Source organism: Salvelinus fontinalis, chromosome 27 (assembly GCF_029448725.1).
Source record: "Salvelinus fontinalis isolate EN_2023a chromosome 27, ASM2944872v1, whole genome shotgun sequence".
Classification (NCBI taxonomy): Eukaryota; Metazoa; Chordata; class Actinopteri; order Salmoniformes; family Salmonidae; genus Salvelinus; species Salvelinus fontinalis.
Window position 1 is genome coordinate 20825162 of NC_074691.1, and position 23709 is coordinate 20848870.

The 23709-nt window shown below is 45.8% G+C and overlaps 1 protein-coding gene across 2 annotated transcripts in view; it reads right to left on the reverse strand.

The window, feature by feature from the left end:
• mthfd1l (methylenetetrahydrofolate dehydrogenase (NADP+ dependent) 1 like) overlaps positions 1–23709 on the reverse strand; it is a 77606-nt gene that overhangs the window by 8154 nt on the left and 45743 nt on the right. For both annotated transcript variants that reach the window (XM_055885267.1, XM_055885266.1), the window contains exons 20-25: positions 15455–15594; positions 14544–14585; positions 11928–12031; positions 10554–10731; positions 4249–4356; positions 3963–4115 (exon numbers count right to left, since the gene is read on the reverse strand). In XM_055885267.1, coding sequence (XP_055741242.1) covers positions 3963–4115; positions 4249–4356; positions 10554–10731; positions 11928–12031; positions 14544–14585; positions 15455–15594 — 725 coding nt within the window. The remainder of the gene's footprint in view (positions 1–3962; positions 4116–4248; positions 4357–10553; positions 10732–11927; positions 12032–14543; positions 14586–15454; positions 15595–23709) is intronic.

Here is a 23709-nt window from a genome sequence, read left to right on the forward strand (position 1 = left end):
TGTTTGCTTATTTGAGCTGTTCTTGCCATACATAACATGGACGTGGTCTTTTACCAAATAGGGCTATCTTCTGTATACCACCCCTACCTTGTCACAACACAACTGATTGGCTCAAACACATTAAGGAAAGACATTCCACAAATGTGCTTTTAACAAGGCACACCTGTTAATTGAAATGAATTCCAGGTGACTACCTTATGAACCTGGTTACGAGAATGCCAAGAGTGTGCAAAGCTGTCATCAAGGCAAAGGGTGGCTAGTTTGAAGAATCAAATATATTTTGATTTGTTTAGCAATTTTTTGCTTATTTCATAGTTCTGATGTCTTCACTATTATTCTACAATGTAGAAAACGGTAACAGATTAAGAAAAACCCTTGAATGAGTAGGTGTGTCCAATCTTTTGACTGGTACTGTATGTATTAAAAATCCCTGGTTGAATACCCCTGCTCTAATGGGATATGGATTCTACAGAGACCTATTGTTTTCCCTGTGACCTCTCCCTCACATATCTGGGAAATGACATCGCCCCTTCCTGGTTCCTCACCCAACTAAGGCCTTCACCTGCCTTCACCTCCCCCTCCCGTGCTTCCCCTCCCCCTCTTTATTCCCCCGGGGCCTTCAGTTGGCCAAATCTCTCCACCTGTGAGAGAGAGCGAGATGATCCTGAGGTCAGGGTGACACAAAACTGACATGACAACCACAACAGTGCTAATTAAACTGTGTGCCATCCCTGCTTCACTCCTCACATTGGGTCTCGTGCTCACAAAGGCAGGTGCAGCAAAAGCAACCCGTCTCCCAGACAAAACATTCTCTCAAGTAACTAGCTAATACACAAGCATATTGTACAAACAAACGTCAAAAACACACTCGCGTGTCAGATCAACACTCTGGCACGTGTTAAGAAAACCTACAGGATACACACCCAAATGCATAGATGGCTGCCGTAGTGCTCACTTGCCTTACACAGTAGTCTAAAGCTACTTATTGGGATCAAAGAACTTCAATGAATTTAGACATCAATTTAATAAAATGAATAAAAGGACAAGTTCACCAAACTAAAAGAGAGTACATTACAGAAACTAATCTGCTAGCCCTTTAGACATGGATCTAATCAGACGCCAGGAGGAGACTATGGGCCAGGCGAAAAAGTTCAAGGAGCTGCTAGTAAATTCCTTCCGGGGTCAGGAGTCATAGTTCAAGGGTCGTGATGGCTACACAGGCCCTAGCAGATCAAAGCGGTGGAGGCGGGTGGCTGGATAGACGTCCTACCGACTGGCGGCCGCCCCTACCCAGCATGCCGGGGAAACAGTGGGGGACCAACTTCCTGTACGACCAACAACCGGCTCCATCCAACCAAGCCCATCATGCCCAACCCAGCTCAGGGGTTATCAGGAAGGTCTGGGGTTAAGTCCAGTTCAGAAGAGGAACATCCAAAGGAGAGTAGAGGGTAATAGATAGACACACACGGAAACCCGGTGTGTCTGCGTATGCGATAAGACTTTCAGTGGGCAGCTAAGGAAGTCGAGCAACTTCCTTAACTTCTCTATGATAGGGGGCAGCATTTTCACGTTTGGATGAAAAGCATACCCAAATTCAACTGCCAGCTACTCATCCCCAGAAGATATGCATATTGTTAGTATATTTGGATAGAAAACACTCTGAAGTTTAAAACAGTTTGAATCATGTCTGTGAGTATAACAGAACTTATTTAGCAGGCGAAACCCCGAGGACAAACCATTCAGATTTTTTGTTGTTGTTGAGGTCACTCTTTTCAATGAGATTTCATTGGGAAACCAAATATCTAATCGACCTGCTTGCAGTTCCTACCGCTTCCACTGGATGTCAAGTGTTGAGAAATTGGTTGAGGTTATTCCTTTGTGTAATGAAGAAGTACGGCCATCTTGAATGAGAGTCACATTAAGTGTCCTGTTGGATAGAAGCGCGTGAGCAGAACGCTGGCTATAGTTGGTTTTAATCCTGTATTGAACACATATCACCCAGTCTTCAATTTGATCGATTATTAACATTCAAAAATACCTAAAGTTGTATTGCCAAAGTAGTTTGACATTTTTTGGCAAAGTTTACAAAATATCTCAAAGGTTACCTGTAGTCACGTTTGAGCAATTTGGAAGCAGTGTTTTTCTGGATCAAACGCGCCAAATAAATGGACATTTTGGAAATATATTGTCGGAATTAATCGAACAAAAAGGACCATTTGTGATGTTTATGGGACATATTGGAGTGCCAACAACAGAAGCTTGTCAAAGGTAAGGCATGAATTATATTTTTATTTCTGCGTTTTATGTCGCGCCTGCAGGGTTGAAATATGCTTTTCTCTCTTTGTTTACTATTGTGCTATCCTCAGATAATAGCATTGTTTGCTTTCGCCGAAAAGCCTATTTGAATTCTGACATTTTGGCTGGATTCACAACCAGTATAGCTTTAATTTGGTAACTTTCATGTGTGATTTAATGAAAGTTTGATTTTTATAGTAATTTTCATAGTAATTAATTTGAATTTGGCGCTCTGCATTTTCTCTGGCTTTTTGCCAAGTGAGACAGCAGCGTCCCGCCTAAACTCAGATTTTTGGATATAAATATGAACTTTACCGAACAAAACATACATGTATTGTGTAACATGAAGTCCTATGAGTGTCATCTGATGAAGATCATCAAAGGTTAGTGATTAATTCTATCTCTATTTCTGCTTTTTGTTACTCCCCTCTTTGGCTGGAAAAATGGCTGTGTTTTCTGTGGCTATCTACTGACCTAACATAATCGTTTGGTGTACTTTCGCCGTAAATCCTTTCTGAAATCAGACATGTTGGCTGGATTCACAAGTGTAGCTTTAATTTGGTGTCTTTCATGTGTGATTTCATGAAACTTAGATTTTTATAGTAATATATTTGAATTTGGCGCTCTGCATTTTTACTGGCTTTTGGCCAAGTGGGACGGTAGCGTCCCACATATCCTAGAGAAGTTCATGACAGAAAGTTCAGGGTCGAAAGGAATGAGGTTTAAAGCAGAGCTTCGGATGAAAGATTTAACTGACTAATGTATATATTTTTTTATTTTGACCCCTTTTCCCCCCAATTTCGTGATATCCAATTGGTAGTTACATCGCTGTAACTCCCGTATGGACTCGGGAGGTGTGAAGGTCGAGAGCCATGCGTCCTCCGAAACAAGACCCTGCCAAGTCGCACTGCTTCTTGACACACTGATCGCTTAACCCGGAAGCCAGCCGCACCAATGTGTCGGCGGAAACACTGCACAACTGGAGACCGAAGTCAGTGTGCATGCTGCCGGCGCGCGACAAGGAGTCGCTAGAGCGCGATGGGACAAGGACATCCCGGCCGGCCAAACCCTCCCCTAAATCGGATGACGCTGGGCTAATAGTGCGCTGCCTCATTGGTCTCCTGGTAGCGACGCAGCCTGGGATCGAACCCAGGTCTGTAGTGACGCCTCAGTAGTGCTTTAGACTGCTGCGCCACTCGGGAGGCCCCTAATTGACTAATGTTTGAACTGAGAACCGTACGAGGGAATTATATATATTTTTTATTTTACTCGAATGTTCTTGAATTTCTCAGAGCAGCAATGTAAGAGTAAGTCACACACACACATCGTTAAGAAAAATTCCTGGCATTTCTGGCGCCAGAAGTCTGGTTAGAGGGACTACACCTCAGGAGGCACAGCTGGGCAGGGTCTAAAACACACAAGGGACACTAAAGAAAACTACACACACACACACACCCTGCCACTCAAAATAATATTTACAGACATATTCACTTCATACACACTGTGACTCTCTCCCGTCTCTACCACTCTCTCACACGAGACACATTGAGAACCAAAAGTGGGTCACTGAGACCGTGTTCATGTAAAAATGGCTTAACCCTGCCTTAGATCCCTATGGAGACTAATAGAGCCTCAGTCTCTGTGCTTCCAGAATCCAGACCACTCACCGTTCCCACCAATGGGTAGATGAATCCTGCCCCGATGCTGGCGCGGATGTCTCTGATTGGCAGGGTGAAGCCGGTGGGCGTGCCCTTCTTCTCAGGCAAGTGTGACAGGGACAGGTGGGTCTTGGCCATGCAGATTGGAAGCTTCCCGTAACCCTGCGGGCAGGAGCACAGGAACATAATTAGACAACTGAATTAATTCAGTGTGTGTGTGTGCATGTTGATGCATGAGAAAGTAACTATGTAAAAGCTTCAATAGATCATGTGTAGTATGGTATGGTGACCTCACCTGCTGGTTGTAATAGTCTATCTTGGCCTGGGCCTCTGGAGACAGCTCGATGTCATCAGCCCCGTACACCTTCTGGGCTATCATCCTAATCTTCTCCACTATGGGGGTCTGGGAGGACAGAAGACATAGGACAGTATTCAGCAAGGACCTATGGGAAACAGACGTTTAGTCTCAAAAGGAACTAAAACCTTAAGGACTTTGCTCTCACACAGTGTCTACGCATGTGCACAGGTTCGCGTCACACTGCTACAGCGTGGTAGCCAGGGCACCAAACCAGCAGAGAAGAAGTTGAGCCTCACTCTTCAACGCTCTTAGTTGTTGCGGAAAATTGAATGCTAGGAGAGTAACAACTAAAAACAGTATGTATTGTTCTTCCTGAGAAGGCCTTAATTAGCCTAGGGTTGTAAACCCTTCTACTGGCCAGTCATCTAAGGAAACAGAACTCCACTACATGATGCTAGCGCTAAATCAGAGAGACAAGAAATGGCTCCATGGACCTACACACACACCCGCACATGCATGTGAGCCCACAATCACAGGCGCAAACACACACACACACGCACACGCACGCACGCACGCGCAAACACACACGCGCAAACACAGGCACACACAACCCTGCATGGTCTCTATAACAGGATCAGTTAAACAAAGTCACATTCCAAACTCACTAACTCAAACCAGCTGATGTTTTTTCCTCCGATTCTGGATGGGCTCCCAAAGACAGGAACTCAAACATGGGACATTAAGGCATGGGGGTGTTTCAGATACACATATGAAGAAAACATACACATACAAATTCAGCATAAACACACATTGACCTTGCTCACTCCTAGACATCCCTTCTTGAGGGTTATTTTGGAATTGTGAGCCTTTTTGGCATTAGAGTCTAACATAAGGAGTGAGAACATCTAGATATACACACACTACCGTTCAAAGTTTTGGGGTCACTTAGAAATGTCCTTGTTTTTGAAAGAAAAGCAAATTTTTGGCCCATTAAATTAACATCAAATTGATCAGAAATAGTGTAGACATTGTTGATGTTGTAAATGACTAATGTAGCTGGAAACGGCTGATTTTTAATGGAATATCTACATAGGCCCATTATCAGCAACCATCACTCCTGTGTTCCAATGGCACGTTGTGTTAGCCTTTTTAAAATACTAAACTTTGATTAGCTAATTGATCATTAGAAAACCCTTTTGCAATTGTTAGCAGAGCTAAAAACTGTTGACCTGATTAAAGAAGCAATAAAAGTGGCCTTCTTTAGACTAGTTGAGTTCTGGAGCATTGGCATTTGTGGGTTCGATTACAGGCTCAAAATGGCTAAAAACAAAGGACTTTCTTCTGAAACTCGTCAGTCTATTCTTGTTCTGAGAAATGAAGGCTATTCCATGCGAGAAATTGCCAAGAAACTCAAGATCTCGTACAAGCTGTGTACTACTCCCTTCACAGAACAGGTCAAACTGTCTCTAACCAAACTGTCTAACGTGATAAATTCAGAAACAACAAGAGAGTTTGTGGTCAAGTCAAAATGTACCACATGCAATTAAAGGAGGGACATAAATAGTGCAGTGAAAGATAGACTCTCAGTCAGGTGATCTAATTTCAAAATAAAAAACTAACAGTCAACCCTTGCCCTCCAAAACAGATAGGCACATAATTGTCTTTATCTTCTCTCCACCGCGAAACGCCTATTTTAGAACAGGCAAACAAAACAGGTTCCCCGGCGGTGGAGAGAGGGCCCCTCCTCGTCGCAGAGTCCGACTGACGAATCTGGATTTGGCGGATGCCAGGAGAACGCTACCTGCCCCAATGCATAGTGCCAACTGTGAAGTTTGGTGGAGGAGGAATAATGGTCTGGGGCTGTTCTTCATGGTTCGGGCTAGGTCCCTTAGTTCCAATTAAGGGAAATCTGAATGCTACAGCCTACAATGAAATTCTAGACGATTCTGTGCTTCCAACTTTGTGGCAACAGTTTGGGGAAGGCCCTTTCCCCTTTCAGCATGATAATGCCTCCTTGCACAAAATAAGGTCCATACAGAAATGATTTGTTGAAATCGATGTGAAAGAACTTGACTGGCCTGGACAGAGCCCTGACCGCAACCCCATCGAACACCTTTGGGAAGAATTGGAATGCAGACTGCAAGCCAGACCTAATTGACCAACATCAGTGCCCTACCTGGCTAATGCTTTTGTGGCTGAATGGAAGCAATTCCCCGCAGCAATGTTACAACATCTAGTGGAAAGCCTTCCTAGAACGGTGGAGGCTGTTATAGCAGCAAAGGGGGACCAACTCCATATTAATGCCCAAGATTTTGGAATGAGATGATTGACGAGCAAGTGTCAACATACTTTTGGTCATGCTGTGTACTTTAAATGTGGCACTATGACAGTCAATTGCAAATTAGTCTGACAATGTATCTTATCTCACCACCAATAATGAGATGGGTGTGGTTGATGAATGTCGCATCAGAGCTTCTCAAAGTCGGGGGGGCGTCGTCAACTGTGCGCACCTCAAATCTGCTGTCAGATCCAACCCTGATCTATATTTGGTTTTAATGCAGACAAGAGCACTGAATCCAGCTTCACACATATGAGCTGGCGAAGGGTAGTCTACCATGACTTTTCTGGGGCTTTCAAGACAACTGGGAACTCTGAAAAACAGGTGGTCAAGTTATGACGTCAGTGATCTTTAGGTTGGAAAGTCGGTTCCCTTCGAGTCAGGAACCAAAACTCCTCAGTGACCCGTGAATGTGTTGTCTGCCGCATTCGGGCACATGACAGCTCGACCAGCTGTTCGATTTCTCTTACTAGCATGTCAACTGAGCCAGGACCACAGTCCAACGGATTGGGAAGTAAGTCCCAAAGTGCCCTTCCAAGCATTGGAGGTGAGCAGTCATCACTCATGTGGGACACTTACTGATGCTGTTTTCTGTTATTTTCATTACACAGAAAGTCAACCAAGTCTGTTGTTTTTTAACCCATTGTGATTGACACAGTTCCTCTCAATGTGAAAAATCTTTCTAACACTCCCCCTCGATAACCACGATAACCACCAAGCCTTGGTGTGAAATAGAACATTTTCATGCTCTGATCCCATATCTCCACATAGTTTTGTGAACAGGCGTGGTGCAGTGGATGTGGTTTGATGTAGTTATCTGCTGTGGTATATCTCAGTTCTGTGCTCAGCTCTTTTGCCTCCAGTTGCTCTCAGTGTATCATATAAATGTGTCCATATGGCAGAGGGAGACACATTCATAACTAGAGTCCCGCCATAGTTGGAGTCCCATCTGGTCAAAAGCATCTCGGCCCTCACAGCTAACAGCCATTTGGAGAGCATAAGCTGGGGAGTTTGAGTCGTTCAGTCAAGAGTATCTTTCCTCTTGATTGCTAGCAATAGCATAAATTCTTCTTTTAACAGTGTTATCTGACAACGGTATTGATGTGAGTTTCTGTGCCTCGGTCTCCCCACACATTGTTTTCACCATATCAGTTGCGGTCGGCAATATCAAAGTCTCTGCAATAGTGTGTGGTTTCATAGCGTGGCAGGCCTTGCCATTAACTGTGGGACTGATTCAACTGCATCCCTTTCCATGATCTAAGGGCGCTCCCTGGTTGAATTCTATTTGATTCGATTTGAATCATTTTCATGGTTAACCACATTACAATGATTTTGAGATACAAAGACGATATTATAATATACACAGTGTACAAAACATTAGGAACACCTGCTCTTTCCATGACAAACTGACTAGGTGAATCCAGGTTAAAGCTATGATCCCTTATTGATATCCCCTGTTAAATCCACTTCAAATCAGCACAGATTAAGGGGAGGAAACATGTTAAAGAAGGATTTCTAAGCCTTGAGAGAATTGAGACATGGATTGTGTATCTGTGCCATTCAGAGGGTGACTGGGCAATAAAAAATATTTAAGTGCCTTTGAAATGGGGTATGGTAGTAGGTGCCCGGCGCACTGGTTTGAGTGTGTCAAGAACTGACAGTCCAATACAACACTGGTGCCCAAAGACCCATAAAAGAATGCACAAGTCGTCGTACCTTAGCACGAATGGGGTATGGCAGCCAAAGACCTCGCAGAATTCCACTTTTCAGCAAAAAACAAGAAACTGTGGTTGCAGTGGGCTAAGGAAGAAAAACACTGGGAAATTGGAAAAACATTGCCTGGTCTGATGAATCCCGGTTCCGTTTGTTTTACACTGATGGGAAAACCACGAGTACATGCATCCATCATGCCGTGCGTCAACATTGCAGTCTGGAGGTGGTGTGATGGTGTGGGGTGTGTTTTCATGGCACACATTGGGCCCCTTGATAAAAGTCGAGCAACATTTGAATGCCACAGGATATCTGAATATCATTGCCAAATCAGGTGCATCCCTTCATGGCAGCAGTATATCCATATGCACATTTATTTTTTCAGCAGGATAATGCCCGATGCACAAAGCTAGGATTGTCCAGGAATGATTCTGCGAACATGACCGTGAATTCAGCTGACTGCAGTGGTCTGCCCAGTCACCAGATCTCAATCCAATTGAGCATCTGTGGGATGAGATGGATTGGAGTATTGGAGTCAACATGGGCCAGCATACCTGAAGAACACTTGACACATTGTAGAGTCCATGCCCCTACGAATTGAGGCTGTTCTGAGAGCAAAATAGGGTGCAACTCAATATTAAGAATGTGTTAAATGTTTTGTACACTCAGTGTATATATTTCTTATTTTTCAGGATTTTGGAAATTGTCCTGTGACCCCATTTCACCCCTAGTTTGGGAACTGTTGGCTTAGAGACTTTGGGTCAACACATTCCACACTGTATAATAATAAAGTTACTATAGGAACTGTGTGCACAGTCTGAAATTAAAACCTGAATGCAAGACTAAGAACCCTCAGTCATGATTAGGTGACTGACTAGGGGAGCTCAAGTCTTCAGGTCTCAAGCAAGGTTACTCATCACGCAGGGGCACACTGGGACCAGAAGCCAACCCTGGCATTTCTAAAACACCGTCCCATTTTCCCCCTTGAGGCTCCCATTAGCAGCCAGAATGATAATTTTGCGCTAAAACCCAAGTCACAGGCCCACTGGGCTATAAATGTACCAGCCCATCTGGCATTTGCCTGAAATGGCAGATGGCCAGTCCGCCTCTTTCATCATGTGAGTAACTACCTGGTATGGTTTGGCCAAAGCAGACCCGTTCTTGGCAAGTCTCGTTTTCACACCTCCTCTGTGAGGCATAGCAGGGATATTGCCCTGGGTCGGGGGAAAGGCCACTTGGACCTACTCCGCCACATGCAACAGGCGTTATGTATAGGGGTTGTTCATAGGGTCACAGGGAGGATAGGGATACAGTAGCACAGTACAGTAACACACGCCTCTATGCCCCTGGCCCTGACCACAGCATTCTCACAGGGCTCAGAGGAATGACAGTGTGTCAGGGCCCTTTAACAAGCTCCAAACAATTAATATCACAGGCCAGTGTTACACCACGCTAATACTAACCACCACCCAGTGCTTACATACAAGCTAGCAGTGTCTCTCATTGCCATAGCTTCACATAGAACTAGAGATGGGTGTTACCATCATTCCACTAATTCAATTCCAACTCTAAATTCCATTTAGTTCAATTCAAATTCCAGGTCAGTCCGTCTCTGAATTCTGAGTTAATTAAATTCCTCTCAAGTCCAATGTTCCAATAATTCTATTCCCAATTCAATATTATGCCCAACAATTACACAAATTCTAAATCCTCAGAGGTTCAGGCTGATCATGTCACTGAGTTCAGACAGCGTAGCTATACTGGAAATATACAAATACATTTTTGTGTTGCATGATTTGAACTCCATGTGCATGAATTCCAATCCAAACAGTCCAATTCCATATCTTGAAGATTGTTGAAATTAAAATTGAATTCAACGTAAATTCTTCACTTCATGAGTCAATTCAAGAATTTAATTTGAATTTCAAACAAAATTGAGCCCAACCCTGCACAGCTCCCCATGTACTGTAAAGCTAATATTATTAGTGAAATAAATGTGACCCGACCTTGCAGGCTCAACAAAAGCAGTGTCAATTTATTGATCCACAACACTTAACTATGTCGGGACATTTTATAATGATTGGACATGGCAACCACATTCCTGCACCCGTTTATATCACAAGCCAGAATGGTCTGCAGAAACTTGACAAGTTTGTCTATTTAGCTTACTTACCTTCCAGTACTTCCAGATTAGCGCTTAGAAGTGTAAACTAGAGGCTAGATGTCGTAGTGCAATGGGGTGTCTGTCTCTCACCTCTTGGCTGTAGAGGAACTGGAAGTGGCTGGGCTGACTGCCGGCCTGCTTCACTGCCTGGGCCAGCTCCACCGAGCCACGGCCACCCCGCGCCCAGTGATGACACGGCACGGCATCCGACGCCCCAGACTCCTTGGCCATCTGGCACACCAGGTCGATCTCAGCCTGGGTGTCGGTCCTGTGGAGTAGCCAAGGAGACGGTAACCATAGAGGAAACCAGGGAAACAACTGTAGGGATTGGAGCAATGAATGGTGTGACTGACAGTTGTTGGGACACATAACAAGGTGTTGAAATGAGATGGCAACCTCGAAGTGTTTAAGTTTGTGTTAACAAGACCTTTTTCCTTATGTTTTTGCATTGTGTGTGTGTGTGTGGTGTGGCCATGTGACAGCCCATTTAGTCTAAATGAGGCCTGAAGGCCAAAGCCACATTCTAATAGCTTCCGACACACCACAGTTCCTGTGTAAACACCTCAGCCACACTGACAGACTAACACTATGTAAAACACACCAAGTCATCTAACCACAGACCTCAACAACACCAGTCATGACATGGGCCACTTGCTGTGTGTGAGTGTGTGTATATATATGTGTTTTTGGTTTTACTATCCTTGTGGGGACCAGAAGTCCTCACAAGGATAGTAAAACAAGGAACATTTGGGGGGGGGGGGGGGGGGGGCATTTCACAATTCCCCACAAATAAATAGATCTATTTTAGGGCTAGGGGTTAGGGTTAGAATTAGGGGTTAAAGGGATATTTAGGGGTTAAAGGGATAGCATGCTAGCAGATAATGCTAGTTAGCATTAGCTCGCAAAATTACTTTCCTTCATACTGGGCACAGAGACATAATCCCTAAGCATCTCTTTAATGTTAGGGTTAGGGACAATAGGATTTTGAATGGGAAGCAATTTTTTGGTCCCCATAAGGATAGTAAAACAAACGTGTGTCACTGGCAAGTTGACATTTATTGTCATGAGTCTTGTCCTGGACGAAGAACTGAGGGATTTCCCCTTAGATGGGCCAGCTGCAAAATCTAAATGGTTTATATTTTAAAAAATGCATGAAAACAGTGTGGTTAATATTTAAAATCAGACGTTGTGACTTTATGGCCGTGCCGGCTAGTGACCACTCTGCAGAGCTGACGAAAAACGTCTGACCCTCATATGTGTTTGCATATTTTTGTAACAAACTGATAAGGATTCTAAAGCTAAACATGTTGTGTCTGCATACGTCTGTGCATGTGTTCATATCTGCATTCACATGCCTGTCCACAATATGGGGTATGACAGAGAGAGAAGAGAGGCCCAGGCCAGCTGAGGACTAAGCTGATAAGCTGATCAGCTGCTCAGACTGATACAGACTGGAAGTCTTACTTGAAGACGTTGAGAGCCACGACCACAGGGACTCCAAACAGGTGGGCTATCTGGATCTGTTTCCTCAGGTTACTGCTGCAGCCATTCGCCACCAGACTCAGGTTCTACAATACAGAGGGACAGAGAACGTGAGATAGGGAGGGAGGGAGTGCGAGAGATTCATTCCAATCTAATGGAAACATAGTCAAACTCATCCAGGTCACAAGTGCAGTGGTGTTAGATGTGAGGCAGAGCAAGTGGCAGGTATTCATCTCTTTCATTTCCACAAGTGGAATATTAAATGCTAACTACCGAAACAGGATATCACCGTTTATGAGAAGCTTGGTCAATGACTCAGGAGTTCTCGCTCATATGACACAGTGTGTGTGTGTGCATGTGAGAAAGACAGAATGAGCGAAAGAGAGAAAGAGCAAGAGAGAGCGAGAGAAGAGATAAAAAGCAAGAGTGGGAGAGAGGAGTGGGCGTAGATAGAGGATGTTATAATTGCATTGTAAGAGCCAGGTCTTTTACAGAGTCAGGAGAATTGGAAGGTTGAACCTATTGGCTGTAGTGCATCCCTCTACCCCACTCTGCTACAGTCCCCTCTGGTAGTTCAGTCAGCTAGAGCAACACTGACTCGCCTTCAACAGTTTAGACTTCGGGGGGGGGGGGTGAGATGAGGCAATACTCACTAAGGAGCTCAAATCCTGTTTTACAGCAACAATGATACTTTCTGGGGAAGGAAGAAAGTGTTTTGTCAGAGTGGGTGGGCGTGCACGTGTGTGCGTGACAGGCAATACTGCCAGAGATAATTAAACCCTGTCTGTTTAGCACCAAAGTTGTCATATTCCAGGATCCACTGACTGGCCTATCCAGAACCCAGTCCTTAGTCGTCTCCAGGCCCTAACGTTACTCTACTGTGCCTGGCTCCGTGCCTGGCTCCGTGCCTGGCTCCGTGCCTGGCTCCGTGCCTGGCTCCGTGCCTGGCTCCGTGCCTGGCTCCGTGCCTGGCTCCGTGCCTGGCTCCGTGCCTGGCTCCGTGCCTGGCTCCGTGCCTGGCTCCGTGCCTGGCTCCGTGCCTGGCTCCGTGCCTGGCTCCGTGCCTGGCTCCGTGCCTGGCTCCGTGCCTGGCTCCGTGCCTGGCTCCTCTCTCAAGCCCTTCTGCTTCTCGTTAGAGCCCTCACAATTAACTTAGCTAACACCCCTTCATTATTTGCTCAGCTGAGGAGCCTTTGAGAGAGGAGTGATTTAAACCAGGCATGGGGTTTGAACATACAGACCCCCCACCTCCATCTCTATTAAGCCCCCTCCCTGACCGGAGACCCAACCCAAGGGTCTATTTGCCCTGCTAATCAAATAATTACCTCAAATCATGTTCAAGAGAGAGCGAGAGAGAGCGATGCATGTCTGTATGTGAGGAATGGAAAGAGGAATGAGGACCAAAGGGGATGGCTGGAGGCTTGGGCAGAACTTGGAAATGTCAGATACTCTTTTTAGTCCTTCCTTCGTTCTCCTCTTCCCTCCTACCCATGTGTATAGTGTGACATTGCATCATCCCCTAAAACCATAAACCTCATCTGACTGTGTTAAATTTGCCTGGTTATAGGTGTGTTTCCGTATTACCAGAGACATTCATATCCAGGTGCTAAGTCCCACTGTTCTGCTGGCTGATTGATTAAATGATATTCCACTCACTTGTCACTTGCATCCCAGTTTTAAATCAGTTCCTTATTAGAGGGGAAGTACTGTATGTGAACTGGCAGTTAGAGTGTTGGACTTGTAACTGAAAGGTTTCAAGATCGAATCCCCGAGCTGACAAGGTAAAAATCTGTCGTTCTGCCCCTGAACAAGGCAGTTAATCCACTGTTCCTAGGCCGTCATTGAAAATAAGAATTTGTTAACTGACCTGCCTAGTTAAAAAAAAAAATATATATATTTTTTTTTTTAAGTATGCAGGACATCAAGGCCTGGATTTAAAAACCCCTTGTACACACCCTTCCTCAAGTCCACGCCTGTGATGTTAACAGGGCGCAACGTTGCCACCTATGGACAGGGATATGTATGGCCTTCCATTTTATCAAGCCCACAAACAAACAAACAAACAAACAAAGGCTTGATTTGTTGATTGTGGTGGCAAATGTGAAAGGAAATTTTGTGTTGCACAACATAGTTATAGGTCTTACATGAGCAAATGACTTCCTAACTGGATCTAATAGTACCAAGGCTATCCTGACCTTAGACAAAATCAGGTTATGTTAATGATCATAACCCAGTGATTAGATCGAACCACAACCCTCCCTACCCCTCCACCTCTCAATAAAGCCACTGACATGTTTATTTAATTTCCCTAATCAATTTCTATCCCTGCATCATCATCAAGTCAGGGAACCAACGGGAGACATGCAAATCAAATGTTGGTCAGGAGGACATCATGTTTCATGTCAGGTACAGTAGCCTATGCTCAACTCCCAGCTCTTTCATGCCACAAAGTGTCTGTCTGCTGACAGACACTTTATTTTTTTTTACTTGGGGAACAAGGGAGTCAACTCTTAATAAGCTCGCATTACCACTGACAACAAAAATAGTTGTACTACCCTGTTTCAAACCAAGTAAAGTGCTCTCTCTCCAAACTCTTACCTCATCTATGTACTCTCTTGGTAGAGGTGAACCAGCTGAGACCTGCAGGAACAGTCATTTTAGCACATATTCAAACAAAAAATATATCACCATCAAATACTGTATTATGGTCAACTCGGGTACAGTAAATACCAGGAAAGTGAAATGAACGGTCCAGGTGCTAGTGCAGATAAGCAACTCTTGGACTAGGGTTATCTAATACCAGCTATAAACAACCATTTATTCCAGAGAGGTATGCAGCACACAGATAACTGAGTTTATGGATACGGCATGAAAACATAAGCCAGAGCACTGTAATCACAGAATTTCTAGTCCTTAGACATTTACAACAGTGGGCCATTTACTGATGTGGTACATGGTAACCGCTCCATCTTAGAATTGCAGAGATCCTATAACGTTAGCCCTATACAGTAGAGAACAATAAAGTGTAGTACAGACTCTTGCTATATTAGCATTATAGAACGCAGTGGTGGAAAAAGTACTCAATTGTCATACTTGAGTAAAAGTACTAAGTCACCATAATAGAAAATGACTCAAGTAAAAGTCACCCAGTAAAATACTGTATAAATCATTTCAAAATTCCTTATATTTAGCAAACCAGACGACAACTCTGAAGCGTTGGTGTTTAGTGAGCCCACCGGATCAGAGTCTGTAGGGATGTACTCTTAATAAGTGTGTAAATTAGACCATTTTCCTGTCCCGCTAGGCATTAAAATGTAACGAGTACTTTTGGGTGTCAGGGAAAATGCATGGAGTATAATTATTTTCTTTAGGAATGTAGTGAAGTAAAAGTAGAAATATCAAAAATATATATGGTAAAGTACTGACACCCAAAAAACTACTTAAGTAGTACTTTAAAGTATTTTTATTTAAGTACTTTACACCACTGATAGAATGGATGGATGACTCACATTGGGACCGCCTCCATGCATTTTCAATGCTCTGACCGTGGCGACCAGGACAACAACGTTTGGCCTCAGCCCCGAGGCCCTGCACTTGATGTTGAAGAACTTCTCCATCCCGATGTCTGCCCCGAAACCAGCCTCAGTCACTGTAGAGAGGAGAGAAGTGGGTCAACACCAGAGTTAGACAGAAAGTGAGATAAGTCCAACGCATAGGCAGATCAGCCCTGTGTTTGTTTTTACTTTCTGTAACTTAGTTCTACAGTACATGGACATTACGCGTGACCAAGTCCTCAGTTTAGTCGGATACATCTTCAAAGAGCACTGCAGCGAAGACAAGCCATGTTATGATCACTTTCTACCTCTCCCTCTACCCCTCCCACTCCTGTGGGAGTAAATCTGGAGTGAATGGCTGGTTCAGTTAGAGGTCTGTAAAGGGTTCAGGGCCTTTGATACTACAGCCCTGGGCCTCTTGAACACACTCCAACACAAGCAAATAGTCTACCTGCAATGACAGTTCTGTTAAGATACAGCTTCCTGGGGGGCCACCATTGTATGAGTCACAGGGAGACAGCGGCAACCACAGATATTCATCACCAGATGGCACAGCTATGCTGAAGGCGGCTCAAGATGGCACCGACAGACATGGCAGCTCTGCTTCAAGCTCCTAAGTAACTTTTCAGTATTTTGAATTTTTGTGTGTTATTTCTTACATTATTAGCCCAGAACGTTTTTTTTGTGTTACTACATACTCCTGGAAATAACTTTCGGATATCAGAGTGGCGGTAACTCACCAGCATTACGACTTTCCTGAATTGGATCCTTGTTCATACTCCCCAGGGCAATTAAATGGATCCTTTGTTTGTACCTCCCAGGGCAATTGAACTTATCCCAGAGGCTGCTCCAAGATTCGGAGTGGATTTCTAGTCTGACTCAGGAGACATGCACACCATCCACCGCTTCCGAGTATATAACTCGCTAATGTTTAGTCTCTGGACAATAAAGTACACAAACTCAGGGCAAGGATCTCCTTCCAGAGAGACATCAGGGACTGTAACATACTCTGTTTCGAGAAATCATGGCTCTCTTCAGATATACTGTCCCCGTCCATACAGCCAGCTGGGTTCTCAGTACATCGCACAGACAGGAATAAAGAACTCTCAGGAAGAAGAAAGGTGGTGGTGTATGTGTGATGATTAACTACGCATGGTGTGATTGTGATAACGTACAGAAACTCAAGTCCTTCTGTTCACCAGACCTAAAATACCTCACAATCAAGAGCCGACCGTTTTACCTCCCAAGATAATTATCTTTCGTTATAGTCACAGCCGTGTATATTCCCCCTCACGCCAATACTATGACGGCCCTCAAAGAACTACACTGGACTTTATGCAAGCTGGAAACCACACATCCTAAGGCCGCATTTATTGTAACTGGGGATTTTAACAAAGCAAATTTAAGGAAAATGCTACCGAAGTTCTATCAACACATTGACTGTAGTACTTTCGCTGGAAAAACACTCGACCACTGCTACTCCCTCTTCCGGGATGCCTACAAGGCCTATTCAACGCTGGTCTGACCAATCGGAATCCATGCTTCAAGATTGTTTTGATCATGCAGACTTTGATATGTTACAGGTAGCCACTGAGAATAACATATACGGACACAGTGACTGAGTTCATCAGGAAGTGTATAGGGGATGTTGTTCCCACGGTGACTATTAAAACCTACCCAAACCAGAAACCGTGGATAGATGGCAGCATTTGCACAAAACTCAAAGCGCAAACCACCGCATTTAACCATGGCAAGGTGACTGGGAATATGGTAGAATACAAACAATGTAGTTATTCCCTCTGTAAGGCAATCAAACAGGCAAAATGTCAGCACAGAGACAAAGTGGAGTCACAATTCAACGGGTCAGACACGAGACGTATGTGGCAGGGTCTACAGACAATCACGGATTACAAAGGGAAAACCAGCCACATCGCGGACACCGACGTCTTGCTCCCAGACAAGCTAAACACCTTCTTCGCCCGCTTTGACAACAATACAGTGCCACCGACATGGCTCGCTCCCAAGGACTGTGGGCTCTTGTTCTCCGTCGCCGATGTGAGTAAGACATTTTAGCGTGTTAACCCTCGCAAGGCTGCCGGCCCAGACTGCATCCCTAGCCGCATCCTCAGAGCATGCGCAGACCAGCTGGCTGGAGTGTTTATGAACATATTCAAGCTCTCCCTATCCCAGTGTGCTGTCCCCACTTGCTTCAAGATGTCCACCATTGTTCCTGTACCCATGAAAGCAAAGGTAACTGAACTAAACGACTATCGCCCCGTAGCACTCACTGCTGTCATCATGAAGTGCTTTGAGAGGCTAGTTAAGGATCATATCACTACTACCTTAACGAATACCCTAGACCATTTCAATTTGCTTACCGCCCCAATAGATCCAGACGATGCAATTTCCATCGCACTGCACATTGCCCTCTCTCATCTGGACAAGAGGAATACCTGTGTAAGAATGCTGTTCATTGACCATAGCTCAGCCTTCAACACCATAGGAAACACCACCTCCACTTCCCTGATCCTGAACATAGGGGCCCCACAAGGGTGCGTGCTCAGCCCCCTTCTGTACTCCCTGCTCACTCGTGACTGCGTGGCCACGCACGCCTCCAAATCAATCAAGTTTACAGATGTCACAACAGTAGGCCTGATTACCAACAATGACGAGACAGCCTACAGGGAGAAGGTGAGGGTCCTGATGAAGTGGTGCCAGGAAAATAACCTCTCAACAAAGCTGATCGTGGACTTCAGGAAACAGCAGAAGGAGCACACCCTTATCCACATCGACGGGACCGCAGTGGAGAAGGTGAAAAGCTTGAAGTTTCTCAGCGTACACGTCGCTGAAAATCTGAAATGGTCCACCCACACAGACAGTGTGGTGAGGAAGGCGCAACAGCACCTCATCAACCTCAGGAGGCTGAAGAAATTCCGCTTGGCCCCTAAGACCCTCACAAACTTTAACAGATGCACAATTGAGAGCATCCTGTCGGGCTGCATCACCGCCTGGTACGGCAACTGCAACCCCTGCAATCGCAGGGCTCTCCAGAGGGTGGTGCAGTCTGCCCAACGCGTCATCGGGGGCACACGGTCTGCCCTCCAGGACACCTACATCACCCAATGTCACAGGAAGGCCAAAAAATATCATCAAGGACATCAACCACCCGAGCCACGGCCTGTTCACCCCCTATCATCCAGAAGGCGAGGGCAGTACAGGTGCATCAAAGCTGGGACCGAGAGAAAAACAGCTTCCATCTCAAGGCCATCAGACTGTTAAATAGCCATCATTAGCCGGCCTCCACCCAGTACCCTGCCCTGAACTTAGTCACTGTTAGTAGCCAGTTACCACACGGTTACTCAACCTTGCACCTTAGAGGCTGTTTATGTTTACATATTGCTTTACTCATTTCATATGTTTATACTGTACTTTATTTTAGTCAAAGCGACTCCGACATTGCCCGTCCTCAAATGTATTTCTTAATTAAATTATTTTACTTTTAGATTTGTGTGTATTGTTGTGAATTGTTAGATATTACTGTACTGTTGGAGCTAGGAACACAAGCATTTTGCTACACCCACAATAACATCTGTAAATGTGTGTATGTGACCAATAACATTTGATTAGATGACAGCTAACACCACTAACACTGTTAGGGGTACAGGTTTACATTTGATCACACTGAAAGTGTCAGCAAAGAGCTAGCACAGGGCTAATGACAACATAGACAACCAGCCTTGTGACTGCTTCCTGTTGTTTACACAGGAATCCCACTCCTGGATGTTTCCAGTAGGGACCCCTGGTCCACTGGCCCTGCCCCAGTAGGCTGTGCCCCCCCCACCAGGGCTCCTCCAGGCCATGACATAGCCAGCTCCTCCCAGACTACACCCCCTCTCAGTGGACTTCCTGTGCCACTTCCCTGGGCGGTCAGGGGGAAGTTACTGTTTCCACTGGTGAAAGGTGGCATTCTTGACAGAGGTGTGTGTGTGTGTGTGTGTGTTTGTCATGTGAGTGCATGCACGTGTGTCTGTTGAACTCTAGAAAACCCCAGGCCAGTCAAGTCCTGGATTATCCCAAATAAAGGCATGTCAATTAAAGGGATTTAATAAATAGGGAGGAAACGGACCTACAATAATTAGGGGAATCACCTGCAATTGTGTGTGTTTTAGAAGTCAAGCGTGTAGATTCTCCATTTAACGTCTGGCATGATGTCTAACTGACCACGGACACACGCCACCATACTGTTCCTTCTAGCTATTCAGAGCACTCCAAAAAGTCAGGCCCAGAATTTCACAGTCCACAATATAAACTGAGTTTAACAAGTGATGAAAATGTGTTTATCCATAAAACTCTACTCATCTGGAAATGCATATGGGAAAATGAACAGAAACAGAGGATTGAAACAGTGTATTTAAGCTATTTGACCACAGAAGAGATTAGTGTATTGAGAGTGTGGTTAGGAAGAGGCGTCCTCGGACCCAAAATGTTACAGACTGACAAACGATAAAACACAATCCCTCGGTTGTGGTGACTATTTTCTGGAAAGGGGGTGAGTTTCCATGAGAAAATGAAAGGTGTGTATTACATCATGGCTACACTGTTATACGGGCTAATCAACAGAGAGAGATAGAGAGAGCCGGACAGAGAGGGAAAGAGGGATAGAGAGCGAGAGGGGGAGAGTCTGCTCTGCTTAACCTCAATGTCATTAAGCCACCCGTCAGAGATGCTGTGGTTTTTTGGGGCCTAAAAAACACATTCTGCATTTCAACTGGTGGCCTTTCCATTTGTTAAAATCAACAACGAATGTCCAAATCTTAACCAAAGTGAACTACAGAGAGCAGACTGTTTTCTTGCATTTCTAGAGGGGTAGGAATTTGTTTTTGTGTTTATCCTGGCTGTGACAACATGGTATTACTGTCAAGTCCTGGCAATGACTAGAGGTAAGCTGAATTGATCACCAGATAAAAAGCTTATTTTGGTCTCATTTTGAAACCTTGGTAGTGGATTAATGATGATCCTTTCACAAATTGTGATTGTCCAATGACAACCACACACACAGTCACCGCCGAGTACGAGAGAAAGACAGAAACAACAACACGGTAACCAAGAGGATGTCTAAAGGAAGCCCCTGTGAGTTTCCTGGTCTGTGTGGTGACCTCAAACTAGTGAGGATTGTTGCCAGTGAGGATTGTTGTGAAAAGCTGTGGGGCTACAGAGGACAGAGCAGGGGAGTAGTGAGGCCTGCTCAGGGTTACTACCAGTCACAGATCTGGAGCAGCAGCCCAGCCTCAACACACACACACCACACACACACACACACACACACACACACACACACGAAAAGTAAGCCAGGTCAGCGCTAGTTTCTCCACCCCCCCCAAAAAACACTCCCATTTTTCCCCAATATGAATGACGATGCAGATTTTTTAGATACGATCACTGATAATACCTATTCCTAACAAGTTTTATTCCATTCTTTACATTATTCTCTCAGGTTCCAATCCTGACTTTAGAAACTAAATGTGTGTTATTCACCTGAATTAGCCTATGCATTAATGTCATTGGGAGGTCTGCGCAAAAGTTGTCAAATTTGTGTTCAGCTCAACAAGTTTGGTTGTGTCTAGTTATTCAAATGGATCCACATTCCTTCATCTGTGTGTTTTGTACAAAGGGGAAAACCCAGTGTCCCTGTTGTTAGAGGTTATTTGAGTGCCCTCTCCTCCACACCAGACCAGACCACTAAGGATGCAGGAATAGCAGGAATCTGACATGTGGAATGCATTTCAAAATGGGAGTCTGTCTGGGACTAGCCTCCACTGAGGGTGCACTCTCTCTTATCTACACTACAGTCAGTGCAAGACTGAAGGCTGAAACTGACTTGAAAACTACCACAACTAAACCATGTGAGAAGGATAGTAATACATTGTCACCTTCAACTTACTGTAATAAGTAATAACCACATGATTCTGGTGTTTTGTTCTTGGCAAGAGGGAGGGGAGGCAGGTAGGGGAGGGGAAGAGGGGAGGAGAGAAAGGGGGAGGGGGCATCACAGCTGTCTAAGGAGCTTAAGTTCCTAACATACCTGAGAGTCTGGTAACAAACAAACAGCAGAGAGGGACTACGAACACAGGGAGCAGGAGAGGGACTACGAACACAGGGAGCAGGAGAGGGACTACGAACACAGGGAGCAGGAGAGGGACTACGAACACAGGGAGCAGGAGAGGGACTACGAACACAGGGAGCAGGAGAGGGACTACGAACACAGGGAGCAGGAGAGGGACTACGAACACAGGGAGCAGGAGAGGGACTACGAACACAGGGAGCAGGAGAGGGACTACGAACACAGGGAGCAGGAGAGGGACTACGAACACAGGGAGCAGGAGAGGGACTACGAACACAGGGAGCAGGAGAGGGACTACGAACACAGGGAGCAGGAGAGGGACTACGAACACAGGGAGCAGGAGAGGGACTACGAACACAGGGAGCAGGAGAGGGACTACGAACACAGGGAGCAGGAGAGGGACTACGAACACAGGGAGCAGGAGAGGGACTACGAACACAGGGAGCAGGAGAGGGACTACGAACACAGGGAGCAGGAGAGGGACTACGAACACAGGAGAGATGGAGGTAAAGAGAGAGCGAGGAAGGAAAAAGAGGAAGGGATGAGATGGCCCCTTCCACACTTCTCTCCTCCTGACTGTGTTGTGAAACTCTACACTGGGAGCGTATTGCCTACGCATTCCTTCAGGTCAGTCGAGTGACAGTAACTATCTGGGCATAAAAGGTGGCCACACACAAACACTGTAACTTGGTAGTAAGTAGTAGTACTGTGGGTTTAGCTAGAACTAAACACACCGGGCATGACCTTAAAAGACAGTCCACAGGCAAAAACACACACATTGCCATTATTCTTTCACAGAGAGACTGAGAAAGGATTAAAAAAAGAGAGCGAGAGGAGATGAGAGAAGGAGAGTAAGACAGGGAGGGGAGGATGGATTGAGAAATATGGAAAAAGTCAGGTATGCTTTGACATTGATGGATTAGGCTGATTTACTCCAAAGCATTCCACAGGCTCTTACGATTACAAATCTGCTTCCTCCTCTAACGGAACTTTTCCACAGTTCCTAGAAAGCTTCGGAACCCTAGTCTGGAGCGTGGACTCCTCCATGCACCAATCCTGAGGTACCAGGGCCAGAGGTTCGAGCCAGGGCCAGAGGTTCGAGCCAGGACCAGAGGTTAGAGCCAGGACCAGAGGTTAGAGCCATGTCCAAGGCAGGACTCCTCCAAGCAGCAACCCTGAAGTACCAGGACCAGAGGTTACCGCCAGGACCAGAGGCTAGAGCCAGGACCAGAGGCTAGAGCCAGGACCAGAGCCAGGACCAGAGGTTAGCACCAGGACCAGAGGCTAGAGCCATGTCCAAGGCAGGACTCCTCCAAGCAGCAACCCTGAAGTACCAGGACCAGAGGTTACCGCCAGGACCAGAGGCTAGAGCCAGGACCAGAGCCAGGACCAGAGGTTAGCACCAGGACCAGAGGCTAGAGCCATGTCCAAGGCAGGACTCCTCCAAGCAGCAACCCTGAAGTATCAGGACCAGAGGTTAGAGCCAGGACCAGAGGCTAGAGCCAGGACCAGAGGTTAGAGCCAGGACCAGAGGTTAGAGCCATGTCCAAGGCAGGACTCCTCCAAGCAGCAACCCTGAAGTACCAGGACCAGAGGTTACCGCCAGGACCAGAGGCTAGAGCCAGGACCAGAGGCTAGAGCCAGGACCAGAGCCAGGACCAGAGGTTAGCACCAGGACCAGAGGCTAGAGCCATGTCCAAGGCAGGACTCCTCCAAGCAGCAACCCTGAAGTACCAGGACCAGAGGTTACCGCCAGGACCAGAGGCTAGAGCCAGGACCAGAGGCTAGAGCCAGGACCAGAGCCAGGACCAGAGGTTAGCACCAGGACCAGAGGCTAGAGCCATGTCCAAGGCAGGACTCCTCCAAGCAGCAACCCTGAAGTATCAGGACCAGAGGTTAGAGCCAGGACCAGAGGCTAGAGCCAGGACCAGAGGTTAGAGCCAGGACCAGAGGTTAGAGCCATGTCCAAGGCAGGACTCCTCCAAGCAGCAACCCTGAAGTACCAGGACCAGAGGTTAGAGCCACGACCAGAGGTTAGAGCCATGTCCAAGGCAGGACTCCTCCAAGCATCAACCCTGAAGTACCAGGA